This window comes from Didymella exigua, assembly GCF_010094145.1.
Source record: "Didymella exigua CBS 183.55 unplaced genomic scaffold M421scaffold_85, whole genome shotgun sequence".
Lineage (NCBI taxonomy): Eukaryota > Fungi > Ascomycota > Dothideomycetes > Pleosporales > Didymellaceae > Didymella > Didymella exigua.
The window spans coordinates 1-16,860 of NW_022984859.1; the positions used below are offsets into that span (position 1 = coordinate 1).

A 16,860-nucleotide genomic window follows, 5' to 3' on the forward strand; every position below is an offset into this window, starting at 1 on the left:
GGACATAAAAGTCTGCAGACCTCCGCCTGCAGCCACCCCTCAACAAATCCATTTGATTCATACTTGCAAATAGCCCGCAGAGGCCAGCTCCTTACATGTGACAACAGCTCTAGTTGATATAACGCCTATTATAAACCTAGACTTATTAAAGTTGTACGTGTCTTTATCTAGGATACTATACTTGGCTTTAGTATTCTCTACTAGGCAGAACCAGCCCTAGATCACCTCAGGATCCTTACAGAGGGCTCTGTTGTAGTTAGACGAGTGACGAGTGTTGGTAGTCGCACTGCAGGCCGACGCGACCGCTCCTGTTGCGGTATCAAGTGCAAATCAAAACGAGTGTATTCTGTTGTTTTGTTCTGTTGTTCTGCTTGTGCCCGCCTCTCGAAGGGCTGGCTGCGGGGTCTGTTTTCATCACATGTTTGTGATGCAGCTGAGGTGATAGGTGCTTAATACGACAAGGAAGCAGCGCCAGACCACCGCCAACAACACGTAATCTGCTTCTCCTCACAACCGTTACAGCTCCTGTTGCAGAAACGCCGTATGCAGATTCTTGCCACATCCAGTGCTACACCACCGTCGTGAACAGCCTACTGAACGGGGCGCGCATGCAGGTCCGGCTATCAAGCTGGGATTCGATGCATCCAAGCGCGGAGAAGGGTTGTAATGTCAGTGCAGGCGATGCGGTTCTATTGGAGACCGGGAAATTCGGGGTCGTAAACCATGCAGAACGCGTTAACGAATCCGAGCAGCTGTGATGCACTCTCCGCATCTATATTTGACGCCTCTGGTATCGATGAATATCATGACAGACCTCCATGAACCAGGCCTTTGTCAGCCGTCCTAAGCTGCTTCAAATACTCATGCCAGAACGCGCGCGCTCGCCGTCGTCGCCGCTTTCGCTCCAGCGCTAACCCTTCTCGACCTTCTATTTCGCTACTGCAACGGGGAGAATGGGAACAACACCAGGACTGCAGTTTTCCATGGAGCAGGGATGCGAACCGCCCGGTCGAGCCAGCACTCTACTTGCCCTCTGCGAGCGTCTACTGCACTCAGATTTCCGTGTGAAGCCTTCCCAATCAGAAGAAGCCGCCTTCGATGAACATGTCAAAGACCGCATTCTCAAACACATCCTGAGCAATAACGGCCCCGAATCTGCTCCTCGTCAGCCACAGTCCTTCTCCGCGCATTCATAGGATCTTACCCATAGCACTTAACATGCAACAACAACGTCGCCTTCAGTGACTCCAATCTAGCACAATCAAGGCTATGATACTGCGGATGCTGTCGTATATAGTCCCATGCTTGCACGGGTGTGACCTCGCCGTCAAGCGGGATGCTCGTCGACAGTTCGAGGAGACGCTCAACGCCCAATTTGGGGACCGTCCAGGTGGGGTTTGCGAGGTGGCCATGCCCGACGGGATAGGACTGCTGGTGGTGGAGCAGGGTTGCACTGGTCAGAAGCGCGTGACCGGATGGTTCCTCGTTATCTAGCGTCCCTGGTATATGTCCTAGACACGGGGCCTCTAGACTTGAGCCAGAGTCAGTGGAGCGAAGATGGCGTTAGTAGAAGAGGGCTTACCTGAGGATAAATTCTATCCCGATGGCTGTGGGGTCTTGCTGACTGAAATCAGTCTCAGTAGGAGGGGTGAATAGGTCGAACGTCGTAGGCGCAGCGTTGTGGGTCCTCGCTGCCTCTCTGTTGCCGCCTTGTCGAGCTGATGTCTTGACGCTTATGCGTTCACCCTGCTGTTTGGGTGATTTACCTGGGATGTTGAATTCGAAGAACTCAAGTGCTGGCGCCACTTCCACGTCGTCTGGACTGTAGATCTGTGGTACTAACGGTGACGGCAGCGCAGACGGGATGCGAATGCCGTTCTCCACAAGTAAATTCTTCATTGCATTGACTTCAGCATACAGGGCCTTTATCTTGTGGTATGACTGCGTCTCGTTGGCGCGCAGCTGTATGACCTCGGTTTCGAGTGACTTTATGTATGACTCTTTGCGCTCGCGATGTGTTCTTAGTCAAAGTGTCAGGGGTATTCCATGGGTGTTGAGATGGGCATAACATACTTCTGGGCACGACGAACTTGCTCTCGGCGCCTCTGATGGGGATTTTGGGGTTGCTCAGTAGTTGGCTGATCTGCATTCATGGAATGATTAGCCTTACGGTATATGCGTATCCTCAAGGCCATATGCTTCCTGAGAATGGTACCAAGAATGTTCTCGTAGGTGGAGAGCAGGTTGGGTCTTAGCCATCGATTTTGTGAGAGCACGCTTGTTGGTCGACGCCCTTCATATTGTGTTCATGTTTGTGCAGGTTGTCGCAGTGGAGTCAAGGACCACATACCTGCAGGAGACCCTTTCTGGCTTTTGAACGGCCTAAAGGTGAACTTGACCATCAGGCACACCTCACAAGTAAATTGAAAGGCTGTTTCAGCGTCTGAGATTTCACTTGAGTGCCCAAGAATTTCGCGTACCCCAGTACAATAATAGAGTGATCGAGCTACAAGTGCAGCACAATCACGCTGCGCAATTCGGATGTCGAAGGGTATTCGAAGAGTCTGGCTGGCCAAAACAATGTGCGTTGCGAGTAGTGGAAGCGTCTGATCCTGATGATGGCAACAATTACTGCAAGTAGAGACGTTCCTAGTTCGGCCTCGGTGACTGACTCAGAGATCCGAAAGATCGCAGTCATAGCTCGACCCTAGCGTGCAGTGCACGGTCCATTGCAACCAAATTAGGCAAAGCGCTTTGGAATCAATTTCCTCCCTGGTTGGCAAGTCTGATTTTCTTCGTATCAATGCACTCAGCCATATTGTCTCAGTATTGACTTCAGCGGTTAATGCGGGTTTCATAGAATGGCCTCAGGCGTGATCTGAGGCATCACGTATGTCCCACATTACCCTTTCTGGACGTCACGATCGAGTAATCACGTAGGCGTACCGTACAACACTTGAGGAGATGCGATGAGACTACATGTATAAGTACTTCAGAACAATATCCACAAGAGTGAAGGACAATCGACTACTCACTTCCTTCTCTACGAGCAGCGTTCTCTGGAATCATCGCATTATACAATTTTCCGATCAAGAACTACGCTTATCATGACTTCAACATTTACTAGACTCGCCCTCTTGCTAGCTGCTTTGGTGCCCCTCGGAGAGGCAGCGCCGTCGCTCCCGAAGGACATCAATAAGCACCAGCAACACGCAACGGGAAAAGCTGTGTATTTCATCACAAACGAAGCGCAAAATGCTGTCGTAGCACTCCCAATTCAACGTAATGGTAGCCTTGCAGCGGGCAGCTCCGTCAAGACTGGCGGTGCTGGAGCAGTCATGATCGAAGCAGCTTCTGGAAAGCCTACGCTTCGTGATGGTCTGTCTAGTCAGTCGGCATTGACACGTGTTGGTAACGTAAGTGGAGGCATATGTACACGTCTGCTTGTCCTAATGAGATTACAGTACATCTTCGCTGTCAATTCGGGCTCGAACACTGTCTCCATGCTTGCTATCAGTCCTGATAACCCGACCTGCCTGAACATGGTCGGTGAACCTGTGGCTCTCCCAGGAGAATTTCCCAACACTGTCGCTGCATCTGCAGAAAACCAAATGGTATGCGTTGCCATGTCCGGTTCCAAGGCTGGCGTATCCTGCGCGTCGTTCTCCCATCAAGGAATCGGACCCATGGACAATCTCCGCCTGTTCGAGATCGGGCAAACCACGCCACCGAAGGGTCCTCTCAACACTGTCTCACAGGCTTTGTTCTCAGCCGACGGTACGAAGCTTTTTACAATGGTAAAGGGCGACCCAACGGTCAACAACACCGGGTTTATGTCTACGTTCGACGTCCAACGTAAAGGCCAGGGTCCGGCAACACTCGGTACGAAAGACAACCGCATGTCACCAAACGGAACAGCTGTATTGTTCGGCACAACCCGGATACCTGGCAGCCACTCGCTATTCACAACCGATGCTTCCTTCGGTGCTGCAGTCATTGGCTTCGATACGAAAGGCCAGGCCACCGTCGCGGGTGCGGGAAAGATCACCGGCCAGAAGGCGACCTGCTGGTCGACCATTTCGCGCGCCACAGGGTCCGCGTTCGTGACAGACGTTGGTACTGACCGCATCGTAGAGATGAGTGTCAAGGACGCCAGTATTATCAAAGAACACGATCTTTCGCCGAATCAGGTTCCTGGAATGATCGACATCGCAAGCGCAGGTAACTTCTTGTATGCAATGGTACCAGGTAATGCAACAGTGGGCCCGGCTATACTTGTTATGGATGTTTCAGGTGGCCAGGGAATGGCGAAGGAAATTCAGCGTTTTGATATGTCAGCGTTTGCTACTAGCACCGTGCAGGGCATGGTGGCGATGTAGGCATTGTCGCTTATAATCCCTTGTGCGCAGGCGAAGAGCTCTGCACTAGGCAACATTTCCATAGTCGTTTCTTGCTTGTAATATAAAAGTAACTAATGGAAAAGAATGCAGGTACCTACAATTGCTCCTAAGTCTAATACGTTTGCGTATGTATATAAACTTTCGCTTCCTTTGAGAGTAATTAGAAAGCAGCTCTATAGCTGTGCTTTGCGAAAGGGTCTGCTATGCAGAAAGCCAGAAGGACTTAACTCTCTTCCTTCAGCAGGCTTTCTTGCACTTGTAAAGGGATTTTCCAGAGGCCATTCTAAGTCGCAGTCCATCAACCAATCAAATGCGATTAAGAGGCACTGTCTTGTGCGAAGGTGCTCGTGCGATTTGATATTTGGTTAACTACGTAACAGGCCAATCGTCACGTCTCTGTGAAGATCCTTCCCATTAAATCCTGGTTGATTGTTTAAGCCGGAAGCTCGTCGGTCGGAGATGGTTTGGTCTGGCATTATCCACTCGAACTTTATGGTAGCTGACAGAGTTGACGATGAACTCCTATGACCTTGCCATTCTTCTTATTACACTGCCACAGTGCATACAAACATGTGCATTAAGGCTCTTGTAATCGTCAATGATGGAAACTGGTTGTGGCGAGGAGGACAGTCCTGGCTAATTGATAGTGCGGGGTGGAATCTACCTCGGCAGGTTGCAGGTACCGGTAGGTACCGTAGGTAGTAGCTCCGGCAACTTCGGCGACAACCGTTCCGACTCCTCGCCATTTTTCTTTGTCCTCCCGAATCACACTTTTGCACGCTTCCGGCTCTGCCGAATGATGAGACACTGTGAAGGAGATTGAAAAGATGACCACCGATGCCAGCGAGGCCACTACCGGTAACGTCGATTCGCATGCCGAGGCCTCCGCATCTGAGGTATCTGTTCCAACTCGTCGAAGTCGCATATCGCTTGCGTGCCAGAGTTGCAGATCTCGAAAGACTAAGGTAGGTCTGGTTCCCCAGCACAGCCCGCTGTCCTTATCTGTCTCATTCAAACCCCGTCATTGACTTGTGTAATCGCAAGTGCAATGGAAACCAACCCGCCTGCTCGACGTGCCGACACCTCAGAATTAAGTGTGTGTATGCAAAACCATCTCATGAGCCTGATGTCAGGAGATCTACTAGGTTCGCGTCAACTCTTTGGATGATGGACACTGCTGATCAAGAAGCAGTCGGGCTCAACTGGCACACAAAGTCAGAGAATTGGAGCATGAACTACATGCGGCAAAAGAATTTGTAGCCGAGTCTCGCCCCGTTGATATCTCGCCTACTGTTATCCACGATTCCCGTTGCGATCATCTACTGAACGATGGCGCTAGATCGCAGGATACTGACACAGTTGATCCTGATATAGTTGGTAACGACTTTGATCCGGAAGCCAATGAAGACACTCATGCAGCAAGGATTTTCCAGGATCAGCACGCCTCTGACTTCGGGTATTTCGGTCAGTACACGATTGTCATCACGGGGCTCGTTAACAGCAAGCCCAGGGCCATCTTCAAATCATGCATTTTTCCGCTCAGTCTCGCGCTGTTTCTTTCATTTCTTGCGCAGCGCACCGCTCCAGCATGATCAGAGCCAATTGTTGACGACGGCAATGTTGACAGATGACGGGAATGAGGCTAAAGCATCAACTGCATCTCACATGGCCAGTCTCGAGAATCCCTTCCTTGCGACGTTGCCGGCCATGTCAGAGTCGCTTTTGATGCTCGATCGCTTCTTTGCGACTACAGCACCTATATTGCCGTTCATCGCCAAAGCGACCTTGATCACGTCTCTGAGAGAACTGACCTCTGGGTCCTGTGAGCCGGGATCATGGACGAAACGAGCGCTTGTCAATATCGCATTCGCGCACTCGTGTATGGTGGTTGGAGACATTCGAAGCGACATTTTTTTCCGCCGAAGCTTGCATTGCGTGATCTCTGAGACCCTCAGGGGTGCCAACATAAGACTCAGTAAGTTACTGCTGGCTCAAATCTTGCCCTTACTTACATGCTTTTGTAGTACAGGCGTTATTACTTGTGACGAGCTATCAGCAGCAACAGCAAATGTCAGTTAAAAGCTGGACATACCATGCTTTGGCAGTGAAAGCTGCCTTCCAGCTCGGCTTGCACTGCCCATCCAGCTATAAAGAGATCTCGCCGTCAGACGCTGAACTCAGTAAGAGACTGTGGTATTGCTTAATCAACCAGGATAGGTACCTTTCACGTGCCCGATCCTGAGCTAAAAGCTGACGCAATCAGAATGCTTTGCATGTGTTTAGGCAGGCCGTGCCTTATCCCATCACACTACATATGTACGCCTCGCCTAGAAGACCCAAACAGCACATGCCGTATTTCATCGATCGGGCACGACTACCAGACTGAGAGTCTTCTGCATCACAAGTATCAAACGTAAGGCTTCAGAATGACTCCAAAGAATGTACGACTAATGGTTCGCGTAGTGATTTGTATTGCATCGTTGCATCCGTCCTGAGTGATATGTATCAGCATAACATCGAAAGGGAAGAGTCGTTGAGCACATGGACTTTGCTAGCAACGAGATTGAAATTGTTCCACCTATTCGAGGAGTGGAATCGCAAGCTCGATCCGGGTCTCGAGCTAATAACACCACAAGAAGTCAGCACGATTCTTTCCTCTCAAAGGGTCGAGGATCGATTCAGGCTTTCTCTAACAATGCACTACTACCGAGCCCTCATCTTGCTTAATGGACCGGTTCTCACACAAGTGCTCGACATTGCCATTGGCTCTTCACACACGAATGCAGAAGCCGTGCCTTTTGTTGAGCACTGCTTACCGACTCTCAGAAGCGACTTCGTTGCGCTCGAGAACATGCACCAGATACTCTCTGTTCTCTCGCAATCAGAAGATTTCTTAAACCAGAACAACATGTGGTGGCTTTGCAATCACGCCAGTACGAAAACCACTTCGAAGTCAAGAACAGCAATACTAATGGGAAGTAGGTTCGTCAGTAGCCATGCATCTTTTCTGTCTTGCACTGCTCTATCAAGTGCATCCCAATTTGGAAGTCTTGATTGGTATTCCAGCAGTCAAGATCAGGCAGGTTCTAGGGGAATGTCTCGATAACATGAGACTGTTGCAACGGACGAGCGTGCTGTTTCGGCGAGCTCGTGAAGCCATTCACAGATTTACTCAAAAGCTGGATTCAGTTTGTAAGTTATGTAGATCTTATTCTCATCGACACGATTTGACTCCAGCTATAGCAAGTGTGAGGGAGCGCAATACACCGAGCACTGTTGTCTCCGACATCGCTCGACCCTTTGATTTCGACTTCACGCAGTACGATTTGAGCACGACCAACGACCTCCTCGGACAGTCAGATCTTGATCTTCTACTCGGTGACGGTCTGTATTGCTGAACCCCCATTGACGACTTCGAGAAAGTCCAAATCCGGCCCCGAACAATCCGAACAAGAAGCTAGACTTCAGTCTAGGTCGCCACCCGATAAGCCGAAAAATGTCTGGAGGGCCTGCGTTTCGACGCCCTTGTCGTAAAAATTTCGCCGCATTCATACAATTCAATCGCAAAAAGGGTAAAACAAAACACTGCATTGCGGCCATCTGGTCGAATGCTTCTGCAAGTCCTTCCGAAAGTATACAGTCCTATGCGTGAAAAGATAACACGCAACTGGTTACATCGCGTACAAGGGTCACAGCGACCGAGACTTCACCTGCTAGCAGCGACGATGCCCAACGGTCTGATTGAGGATTAAATTAGCAAGGGAGAGAGGTGATACTTAGGAAGGCAGAGAGCGTCGTTGCGTGCGACCCAGCGGTTGCTTATGGTGTCGGTGAGACGGCCGTCGAAGAACACGGCCAGATGAGCACCTATCGGTCCAGCAAAATCAAAGACACCAACTTCCCACAACTTGAAGCCGTACAGAGTCTGAACGAGGATTATGGCTACTGTAACTTGAACAACGAGGTTCGTGCTCGTTGCTCAGCACACAGTCACGGGATGTACCGAAACCCACCATTCCAACAAAGTGCCGATCATCAAACCAGCCCATAGCACGCCAGGATAAGTGCCCATTGATTTGGTATCCCAGAGAACGGTCCAAAGTTCCAGGTTCTTATTATGGCCGGAGGTTATTTATAGCCGCTGTAGAAAGTTTCGTCGAGCATGCGTTTGGTGCTCGACCCCGTCCTGTAATCACTATGGGACGCTTTCATGTAGGCGATCTTTTGGACTGCAAACAAGCCGATAACGAAGTCGCTGATTGCCACAATTGCGATCCAGCCGCAAAACTAGTGCCACTTAACAAATCTCGCGGTAACTGCATCGATCGCTGGCCCGATGAATAAGCCGCAACAGAGAAGATGTGAGAAACCATCATTGAACCGCTTTGTTGACCATGAAGTGAACCCGCAACAACTGTGGTTATGGGAGCTTTGCCACCACCTTCGGCTAGGCCGACGAGGATGGTAGCGGCCATGAGTGAGCCGTTAGATCTGGCAAAAGCAGATCAGTAGTTGAACTGGTCGTGAAGAGGATCGTAAGCAGAAACACTAGTCGAAAACAGCAGAGTCGCAGCATGGCCACTGACATAGAGTCACCCAGAATGAGGGCAAGCACGGTGGATGCTGTTGCGGTGCAAGTCGGTCCTATAGCCTTGATCGTCACCTCTGTTGACTACCTCGGACTGACACATCTCAGGACACATACGTATATGGTCGCCTCCAAACTAGCAAGCAACTCAGCGCAGTTTCCCATCGACTTTACAGCGGCTGTGTCTGCCGCAACAGATGCCACTAGATGACCGGCATTGGAGGGTCCTCCGTAGAACTCATTACAAGGGTCTTCAGGTAAGTCGCGATTATGAACGCAAACACTTAAGTGAAGTCCACTGCCCGAACTACTTTCTAGAATCAAACACACGTTTCATGGCCACACTGTCCCAGCCAAGATCATTTTCGGGATCCCTACATCGTGACTTATCCCAAGGACCGAACGGACTCAGTTTTTCTGAGTTTGATGCGGACATTGAAATTCTTGCGATGAACGAAGAAGGCATTCTTCAAATACGAAGACCCATTGCTCTCATCCAGCTCGATCTATCACATAGCGTGTCAGTAATATTTAGCCAATCATGTCCAGAGGCTTCTTACCTCAAACTTTCTCAAAAAACTGGGCACCATCTTGTATGTTTCCATCAAACTGATGTTCTTTCCAATGCATGTTCTCGACCCTGCACCAAATTGAAACATACTAGACCTCATTTTCCCAATTTTCAAAGGATCAACACCTTCTCCCTCAAGCCATCGCTCCGGCCGGAATACATCGGCGTCTTCACCAAAGACTTCCTTGTTCTGGTGCAAAACCCACGCGTTACAGCCAACTACAACCCCCCCAGGTACAAAATGGCCTTCTATGGTGGCACCCTGTGGCGGGGTAACGCGTTCTAAAAGTAGGCCTGCCGCCGGATGCATCCGAAACGACTCGGTGATGACTGCATCGAGATACTTTAACTTGTTGGCCGCAGGAAATGAAACAACATCATCAGCACCAGTGCTGTTTGGTGATGGTGCAAGAGCTCCCGCAGCACTCGCTGCATCAATCTCAGCCATTAACTTGCTGTATACACGTGGATTCTTTAAAAGATAGTAGAAGACTCCAGAAAGGCTAATAGCTGTGCTGTCGGAGCCGGCAATGATCAGAGAGGCGCACATGGCGGTGATTCGATCATCGGTGAGAAAATCGGGATTTCTGTCTTGAGATTGTAAGAAACGCTGCAGGAAGTTGATGCCTTTTGGGCCTGGGGTGTGCAAGCTACCACCTGAGCGTAGGCTCGCAGATGCTTCCTGTTTCCGTGCTAAAGCAAATTGGATGATGGCTGCGTTTGGGCTTGCCGGCCAAAGGTTCTTGGACTCGAGGAATCGTTTGATTGGGTTTTTGACGAGCAAGGTGTCCCACCAGGGATTTTGGCCTACTATAGTACCGTAGTTTTGGAACGAATCGACGGTACCGATAATATCTGCAACATCCCTATTTTCCTCAACGAAGCCAAGTCGTTTAGACCAAGTGAGTTCCCCAATCACATCGAACGCGAAATATTGAACCCACGTAGACAATGGACAAAGTCTCTGTTCCTTGACGTAGATTTCCTCGGTACGCTGGAGCCAGTAGGATGTACAGCTGTCCACAAGTGGTTCGAAGTCCAACAGTGTCGACAGTGCGAACGCATGATTGACAGAGCGTCGCAGGCGGGCATGGTATGCCTCTGATCTTGTTGAAAATCTAAGCAAAGATTGTGTCAGCAGCTGCAGCTTCTGAAAAGTAGATCTGAAGTAGGCTCACAAATTATAGATGATGTTGCCTCTGTTCAAAGTCGCAAAAACATCGTAGTACCCGCTCTGATGCAAGTCAGTGTATTGATCTCGGATATAGGTTCTCACCAGACTTACCTTGGTGAAACCTTTCTGCAGTCCGTATATGTCTTGGATTGCAGACGGGTTGCCAAATGATAAAACGTTAGGCGCCACTCGGACAACGTCACCATACCTGGCATGCAACTTGCGGTAGGTGATGTGCGTGTTCCGCCCATAGACATCCAATGCACGCCAAACATTGGTTATAGATGCAAGAAACGGTCCAGGATACCGGTGAAGGCTTTTGCCTGGTCTCTGTGCAACGTAACAAATAAAAAATAAGGCGAGAGCAAAACCGACTATGTAGTAGGTGCTAGACATCTTGTAACTGATCCACGCTTCCAATATTGAGGCAACGACGAGCTGCAGGTTGGACAACGCTGAGATTTATCAGGCACATCGGAATACATTGTAGCTAAGTCCAATTTGGTCGTATATTTAGTGGTTACTTCAGTCATGGAAGAGCATGAGATGATCGGGCCGATAGCCGACCCGATCCCGATCATGAGCCGGCCGGCAAGATCTATCCCGAAAGAAAGCGGCGTCTACCCGTGCAAGATCTCCCCATGCGGTTAAGATACTTTACCGTAGTTCTACGGGACGGACAACGCGGCAGCAGCAAAACGTAAACATCTCCGACGAGACCATGTATGGAATTGATATCTTGAGACGCCGTCCGCCTCCTGTGGTAAATTCAAGGACTACCTGCACCAACTGACCAAGCAAGAACAACAACATAAGCCAAGGAACATGTCTTCAGTCAATCGTCACACCTTACCAGAAGGCTCTCGGCCTGTCGAAGCCATCCGAAATAATGGATCCAACGATCTGGCGCTGCAGCGCTGGAAGCTACGCGAACTGGCTGAGGGTTGGCCTATGTACCGCGATGCATGCGAATGGGACAATTTCGAATCCATATTCCACGAAGACGCTCAGATTTATACCACATGGAGTGGTCGCGTTCATTACAAGAAGTTTTTCGAGATATCCAAGGTTGGCATGGACAAAGGCGCCTTTATCATGCACAGGTGCGTGGGAGCCAGCACCGATATTCGACCAGACGGTACTCGTGCTGTCACGAAGCTGAAGTCCACTATAACTCAGCGATTTGTCATCGACGGATGCGAAGTCGACGTGGAGTGCGACTGTCGGTTCTGTTATTTGTGGGAGCGCGATAACGCTGGAGAGTGGAAAGCCAGGCTCGTGAGGCACTGGTATGAGAAGGACAAGATGATCCCGGTAAATCCAAACAGAGTCCCGCATTTGGATGAGGCAAGGCTTGCAAGCTACTCTCCCGGCTACAAGATGCTTGCTTATGGCCAGGAAGAGACAATGGAGGGTATCAAGGTTCTTCATGGCATGCCAGGTCATCGACGTGAGGACGCTGGTACCCCTTCGCGTGAAGCGCACGACAAGCTTTACCTTCAATGCAAGAAGTGGTTGGATGGACAGCCTATTCGAGCGGAGGACTTCTGAATTGCTAAGGCCTGGCTATGATCAGAAACGAATGTATTTGTCCGAGCCTCAACCTGAACAACCTCAGTTTTTACTGTTGACCGCCCCACAGCTGGGCAAACTTGAACAGTTACTGTTCAACACCGTGCAATGCCGTGACTCGAACAACAAAAGTTTGCATCCTTATTTGATGCTGGCGATGGTGTAAGTGTCGTTCCGATTTTCGATAGTCTTGTCAATGTTGTGACGCTGGACACAGACTTGTTCGTGTTTCTGCCCTGTCTTCACAAATCGTCTTCCATGAACCATGTGAGCAGGCCCAACGCAAACTGGGTCAAATCACTCACGAATCGAGATATCAATCTGCGAAGGCTTACAGTACCTTCTGTTTGAGCAAGTGTGTTGTGCGAAAGACACCGGGAGGGAAATGCTCCCGACGCTGCTTTGTACATCGGCAGCGGCAGCTGAAGCTCGATTGTCAACCCGAAGCCGGGAGCACCGCTTAGGACCTCTAGATGCGTTAAACAGCTGAGGATGCGTCTGAGCCTGCCATACTCCGCAAACTGCCGCAGAGCGGAAAGCGGAAAGGAATAGGCTGGGATCTACAGTACGGTAGTAACTTGTGTTTGTGACGCAGTACTACAAGGGATACAGCGCGAGCAGCAATATTAAGATTATCCACTAGTATTTGCCGCGTGAGGTGGGTAAGCTGTTGGTGTATTACTGTCAGGCCGGGCATGTGGCGAAGCCACTTCTGACCCATGACAAGGCATGTAGCAAAGCTACCTCTGACCTGTGTCTTGTAACAATATCAGTACTGTTCCGGCGCAGGCTCACCATCAGTATGAGCCATGTTACCTTTTGGTTTGCTTGTCTCAGTGGCCGGAGCTGAGGCTTGACAATTACATGTGGTTAGTGTTACCGTTCCAGCAGCAGTTAGAGGCGATGGTGTGGGAGAAGGAGGTGATATTATTGCACATATAGCTAGCAGATCTAAGCAGCTGCAAGTAGACAAGCAACTGGCTCTAAGAGGTGTTGAAGCGCAAGAGCAGGATCAGATTAGGGTTAGATTTAATAATTCTAGCGTATCACAAGATTGCTATTAGCATTAGCTAGCAGTTTTTGCGCAGGTCCACCACGTTTTAAGCAGACGAGGGAGACAAGAACAAGGAGTAGAACAAGTAGAACATATAGTCAGCTATTACAGACAAGCAGGTAGGGCACACAGTGCACATTGTGGGGATAATATACGCACAAGGGATTAAAGAATAGGCAGGGGCAGTAGCAGACAAGAGACAGTAGTTCTGTATGTTAAGCACAGATTAGCACTAGTTTTTGGAGTTCTTAGCAGGCGTAGACAACAATAATAAGTGCAAGAAGCGCAACCACGCCCTGTTTAAGAGCGAAGCAGATGAGGCAAGGATTAGTTAATCGGGCTGATTAAGGAAGATGGACGCAGCCGCGCAATTGCAGTAGATGATGGGCAAGACAGCCAAGTTTTAAGGCGTGCAGAAAGAGGCCATCAACGCCATCGCGTCCAGCAAGAGTTATGTCATGGCAGTAATGCTAACTAGGGCAGGCAAAAGCTGTAGTAGTCTGGCCAAAGGCCAATAAAGGATATCTACTTCCTAACAACTTTTGCTAAAAAGCATGCACAAGTTAACTAGACGTCTAGTTAACTGCGTAGATAATATATATCCAGCTTTAGCCAAGCCGGCTAAGCTAATGTAACCGGCTAGCTCTAGCTCTTCTTTAGCTTTAGAGTCTAGACCGTTACAGCTCGTCCTAGACGGCCACGAGAGCCACAACTCAGTTGAATTCCACTAGTACTGTGAGGAGCACAAGATTATCACTCTGTGCATGCCTCCACACTCGTCGCACTTGCTGCAGCCGCTTAATGTGGGATGTTTCTCCCTGTTAAAGAAGGCCTATGGCCGCCAAGCTGACAGGCTAATGCGCAGCAAGATTACGCGCATCACCAAACTTGAGTTCTTGCCATGCTTCAAAGCAGCTTTTGACGCCTTAATTACAAAGAGCAACATCTAGGGAGGGTTCAGAGGCGCTGGCCTAGTCCCACTTCACCTAGAGGCTGTGATATTAAAGCTTAATGTACGGTTGTGTACTCCACCACTACCCCCTGTAGATGAGAGTACCTAGGAGTCTAAAACACTAAGCAACACCCTAGAGTTTAGGTTTTAATTAAAGCTAATTTAAGAGAGGATCTAGAGACACACTAATAGCTTACTAATATTAATAGTTAACGCTCTTAATTAGCTTACTAAAGGCGCAGAGCTAATGGCGCATCTACTAGTTTTAGTGCGCAACTAGGTCACTGACCTATAGTTAGCTAACAAGGCTGCTACACATTGTAAATTACACAAAAGAAAGCAAATTTAGTGTGAAGGGACACTAATGTTTAGTAAGGGAGTGCAGCTAACTACTCTAAAGGAGTTTGAGGCCTGTAGTGATAGGAAGAAGGCAAAGAAGAGAGCGCAAGCTAATGGGAGCACTTAGTCTTTGAGACGCTGTGGCACATGTGGCAAGACAGGGCACAACGCGCGGACATGTAGTAAAGATGCGGAGAGTACTATAGACTAGTCTAATATACTACGCAGTGTGATATATAGTTGTTGTGTGCTGTAATGTTGCAAAGTAGTTACAGTGTTGGTGTGGTCTTGGCAAAAGTGACCGGCTCGCTTGGGTGACCGGCTCGCTTGTGGAGTACGTTACCCTTACTTGAATTAACTGATCTGTGCACCACTACTATCTAATTATCAGCTTGCTATCTGTTACAAGGATTAGAATAGATCCTTAATTCAGTTAGTAGATCTGTGCGCGTGTGGCAACAATAGGTCTAAACCCCCTTTTAATTTATTTATCCTTACACTAACAACAATAGCAAGTAAATTCTTTAAGTTATTTATGTTATATTTATGTACTCTTTTTGTAGCCTTACCTTACTTACTTTACTACACATTTAATAGTGCTTCTTAAGTCTGTGCTAAAGCTATATAATTCTAACTCTAGGTGCGAAGTTTGTAAAGTTATAAGACTTTGTTCTTATAATCTTTCTCCAGCGTATTTCCTTCTTAGGTATAGCGCTATGCTTACCTAAGCATTGTTATTGTAATCTCTAAGAAGAGAGGATTAGAATCGTGTGCTTACGAAGCCTATTTCTCCTCTTGTTCTTAAGATATGCTGTTCTCTATTTTTAGTAACTAGAAATGTTCCAGACCCTCTACTTACAAATAGAGTAGCCTACTTTGTAGATGCTGATGTATATAATTAAGCATACACCTATGTAATCTTGCTTATATATGCAGCAAAACTAAGTATAGATTACTAAGTAGACGTACCTAGAGGAGTCTAGAACGTTCTGCTTAGAAATACAGACAGAGGAGAGGAAGTATAAATACCTCTAGCTCTCCCCCCTCTATTTGCTCTATACCTAGCCTAGGAATCTTTCCCTAGTATCTAATATAATAACTTGTCTATTATATTACATAACCCTACCTTACCTCTATTAGGCTATACGCTTCCTGTGTAGACAAAGCTTGTCTAGATTTGTCTAGGTCCTTCTAGACTAGGAAGAAAGTAGTCTAGTCCTTCCCCTACTTTCTTTACATACTATACTAGAGGATTAGATAATTGTCAGGTATATACTTAACCTTAATTTGCAAGGATTTGCGCCCTAGCTATATGAGGTAGCAGATATCGCTAATAAGATACTTAGTGTGCGTAGTGAAGAGCCTGTTAGTAAAATATAGGCTAGTAGGCTTATAACACGTTTAGATAAGCTTAAAATAGCCTTTAATTAAGCTAAGGATAGACAGAGGATACTACAGGAAGATCCTAAGACAATTAGTATATAGTTTAAGCTAGTAGAGGATACTAAACTTAAGTATAGCATTTGCAACAACAACATGCATAACTTTAATAAAACTAGGTTCTAGATAGGCGTTGCTTTGTCTTTAAAGGTTGTTACAGGCTTAGAGAGACGTGCTCAGCTAGAGCTTGTTTAGCTAGGCAATCGCGAGTAGGTTACTATTATCTAGAGCATCTGCGCTACTAGGTATACAACTCTACCTTTTATTATCTATAAAGGACGCGTCTACATCTCTGCCTAGTATAAGGAGATAGATATACCCTATAATTAGAAGCTCTTAGTCTCTAAGAATAGTTAGATAAATAATATACTTAGCCTTAAGTAGTTAAAGCACTTTAACGCGCATACAAAGACGTGTTAGGTAGGGGTGTATAGGTTGCTTATCTTAGACAGCTATAAGAGCTATCTTAACTAGGAGTTTAAGGACTATTGCCTAGAGAATAAAATCCTTACTCTCTATATACTACCTTACTTATTATATATCCTCTAGCTACTTAACATAGTCTATTTCTTGCTATTAAAGTATAGGTACTTCTAACATGTTTAAGACTTAGCACACTAACACGTCCTCTATATTAATAAGGAAGGCTTCCTACTAGCCTTTAGGGATGTATTCCTTAATATATTTATAAAGGTTAACTACTAAAAGGCCTTTAAGGTATTAGGGCTTGTTCCTACTAATATATAGGTAGTGTTAGATTACCTTAAAGT

General features: G+C 47.8%; 8 protein-coding genes across 8 annotated transcripts; 4 read left to right on the top strand and 4 right to left on the bottom strand.

The window, feature by feature from the left end:
• Positions 1-57: 57 nt before the first annotated feature.
• M421DRAFT_78967 (uncharacterized protein) lies at positions 58-213 on the bottom strand (the record flags this gene model as incomplete). The annotated part of the gene is made up of 1 exon (XM_033597447.1): positions 58-213. A coding segment is annotated over one exon (156 nt), but the record flags the coding sequence as incomplete, so codon positions are not given.
• An 866-nt stretch (positions 214-1,079) lies between these two features.
• On the bottom strand, positions 1,080-2,153 carry M421DRAFT_10693 (uncharacterized protein; the record flags this gene model as incomplete). The annotated part of the gene is made up of 4 exons (XM_033587137.1): positions 1,080-1,155; positions 1,205-1,531; positions 1,583-2,020; positions 2,074-2,153. The coding sequence occupies 4 exons, from the start codon at positions 2,151-2,153 to the stop codon at positions 1,080-1,082; spliced, it is 921 nt and encodes a 306-aa protein (XP_033442511.1).
• Positions 2,154-3,107: 954 nt separating this feature from the next.
• M421DRAFT_10694 (uncharacterized protein) lies at positions 3,108-4,379 on the top strand (the record flags this gene model as incomplete). The annotated part of the gene is made up of 2 exons (XM_033587138.1): positions 3,108-3,416; positions 3,465-4,379. 2 exons carry the CDS (start codon positions 3,108-3,110, stop codon positions 4,377-4,379), a joined length of 1,224 nt encoding a protein of 407 aa, XP_033442512.1.
• A 789-nt stretch (positions 4,380-5,168) lies between these two features.
• Positions 5,169-5,718, top strand: M421DRAFT_379948 (uncharacterized protein). Its single transcript, XM_033589840.1, has 2 exons — positions 5,169-5,365; positions 5,593-5,718. Exons 1-2 carry the CDS (start codon positions 5,228-5,230, stop codon positions 5,632-5,634), a joined length of 180 nt encoding a protein of 59 aa, XP_033442513.1. The 5' UTR covers positions 5,169-5,227; the 3' UTR covers positions 5,635-5,718.
• Positions 5,719-8,029, top strand: M421DRAFT_379949 (uncharacterized protein). Its single transcript, XM_033589841.1, has 6 exons — positions 5,719-6,375; positions 6,425-6,617; positions 6,664-6,813; positions 6,864-7,333; positions 7,383-7,592; positions 7,644-8,029. The coding sequence occupies exons 1-6, from the start codon at positions 5,802-5,804 to the stop codon at positions 7,796-7,798; spliced, it is 1,752 nt and encodes a 583-aa protein (XP_033442514.1). The 5' UTR covers positions 5,719-5,801; the 3' UTR covers positions 7,799-8,029.
• Positions 8,030-8,148: 119 nt separating this feature from the next.
• Positions 8,149-8,529, bottom strand: M421DRAFT_78955 (uncharacterized protein; the record flags this gene model as incomplete). The annotated part of the gene is made up of 2 exons (XM_033597446.1): positions 8,149-8,371; positions 8,414-8,529. Coding segments are annotated over 2 exons (339 nt in total), but the record flags the coding sequence as incomplete, so codon positions are not given.
• A 793-nt stretch (positions 8,530-9,322) lies between these two features.
• On the bottom strand, positions 9,323-11,322 carry M421DRAFT_413376 (putative cytochrome P450). The gene is made up of 4 exons (XM_033590452.1): positions 10,845-11,322; positions 10,738-10,793; positions 9,549-10,677; positions 9,323-9,494 (listed from the first exon to the last, which is right to left on the bottom strand). The coding sequence occupies exons 1-4, from the start codon at positions 11,127-11,129 to the stop codon at positions 9,375-9,377; spliced, it is 1,590 nt and encodes a 529-aa protein (XP_033442516.1). The 5' UTR covers positions 11,130-11,322; the 3' UTR covers positions 9,323-9,374.
• A 236-nt stretch (positions 11,323-11,558) lies between these two features.
• M421DRAFT_10695 (uncharacterized protein) lies at positions 11,559-12,284 on the top strand (the record flags this gene model as incomplete). The annotated part of the gene is made up of 1 exon (XM_033587139.1): positions 11,559-12,284. One exon carries the CDS (start codon positions 11,559-11,561, stop codon positions 12,282-12,284), a length of 726 nt encoding a protein of 241 aa, XP_033442517.1.
• Positions 12,285-16,860: the final 4,576 nt, after the last annotated feature.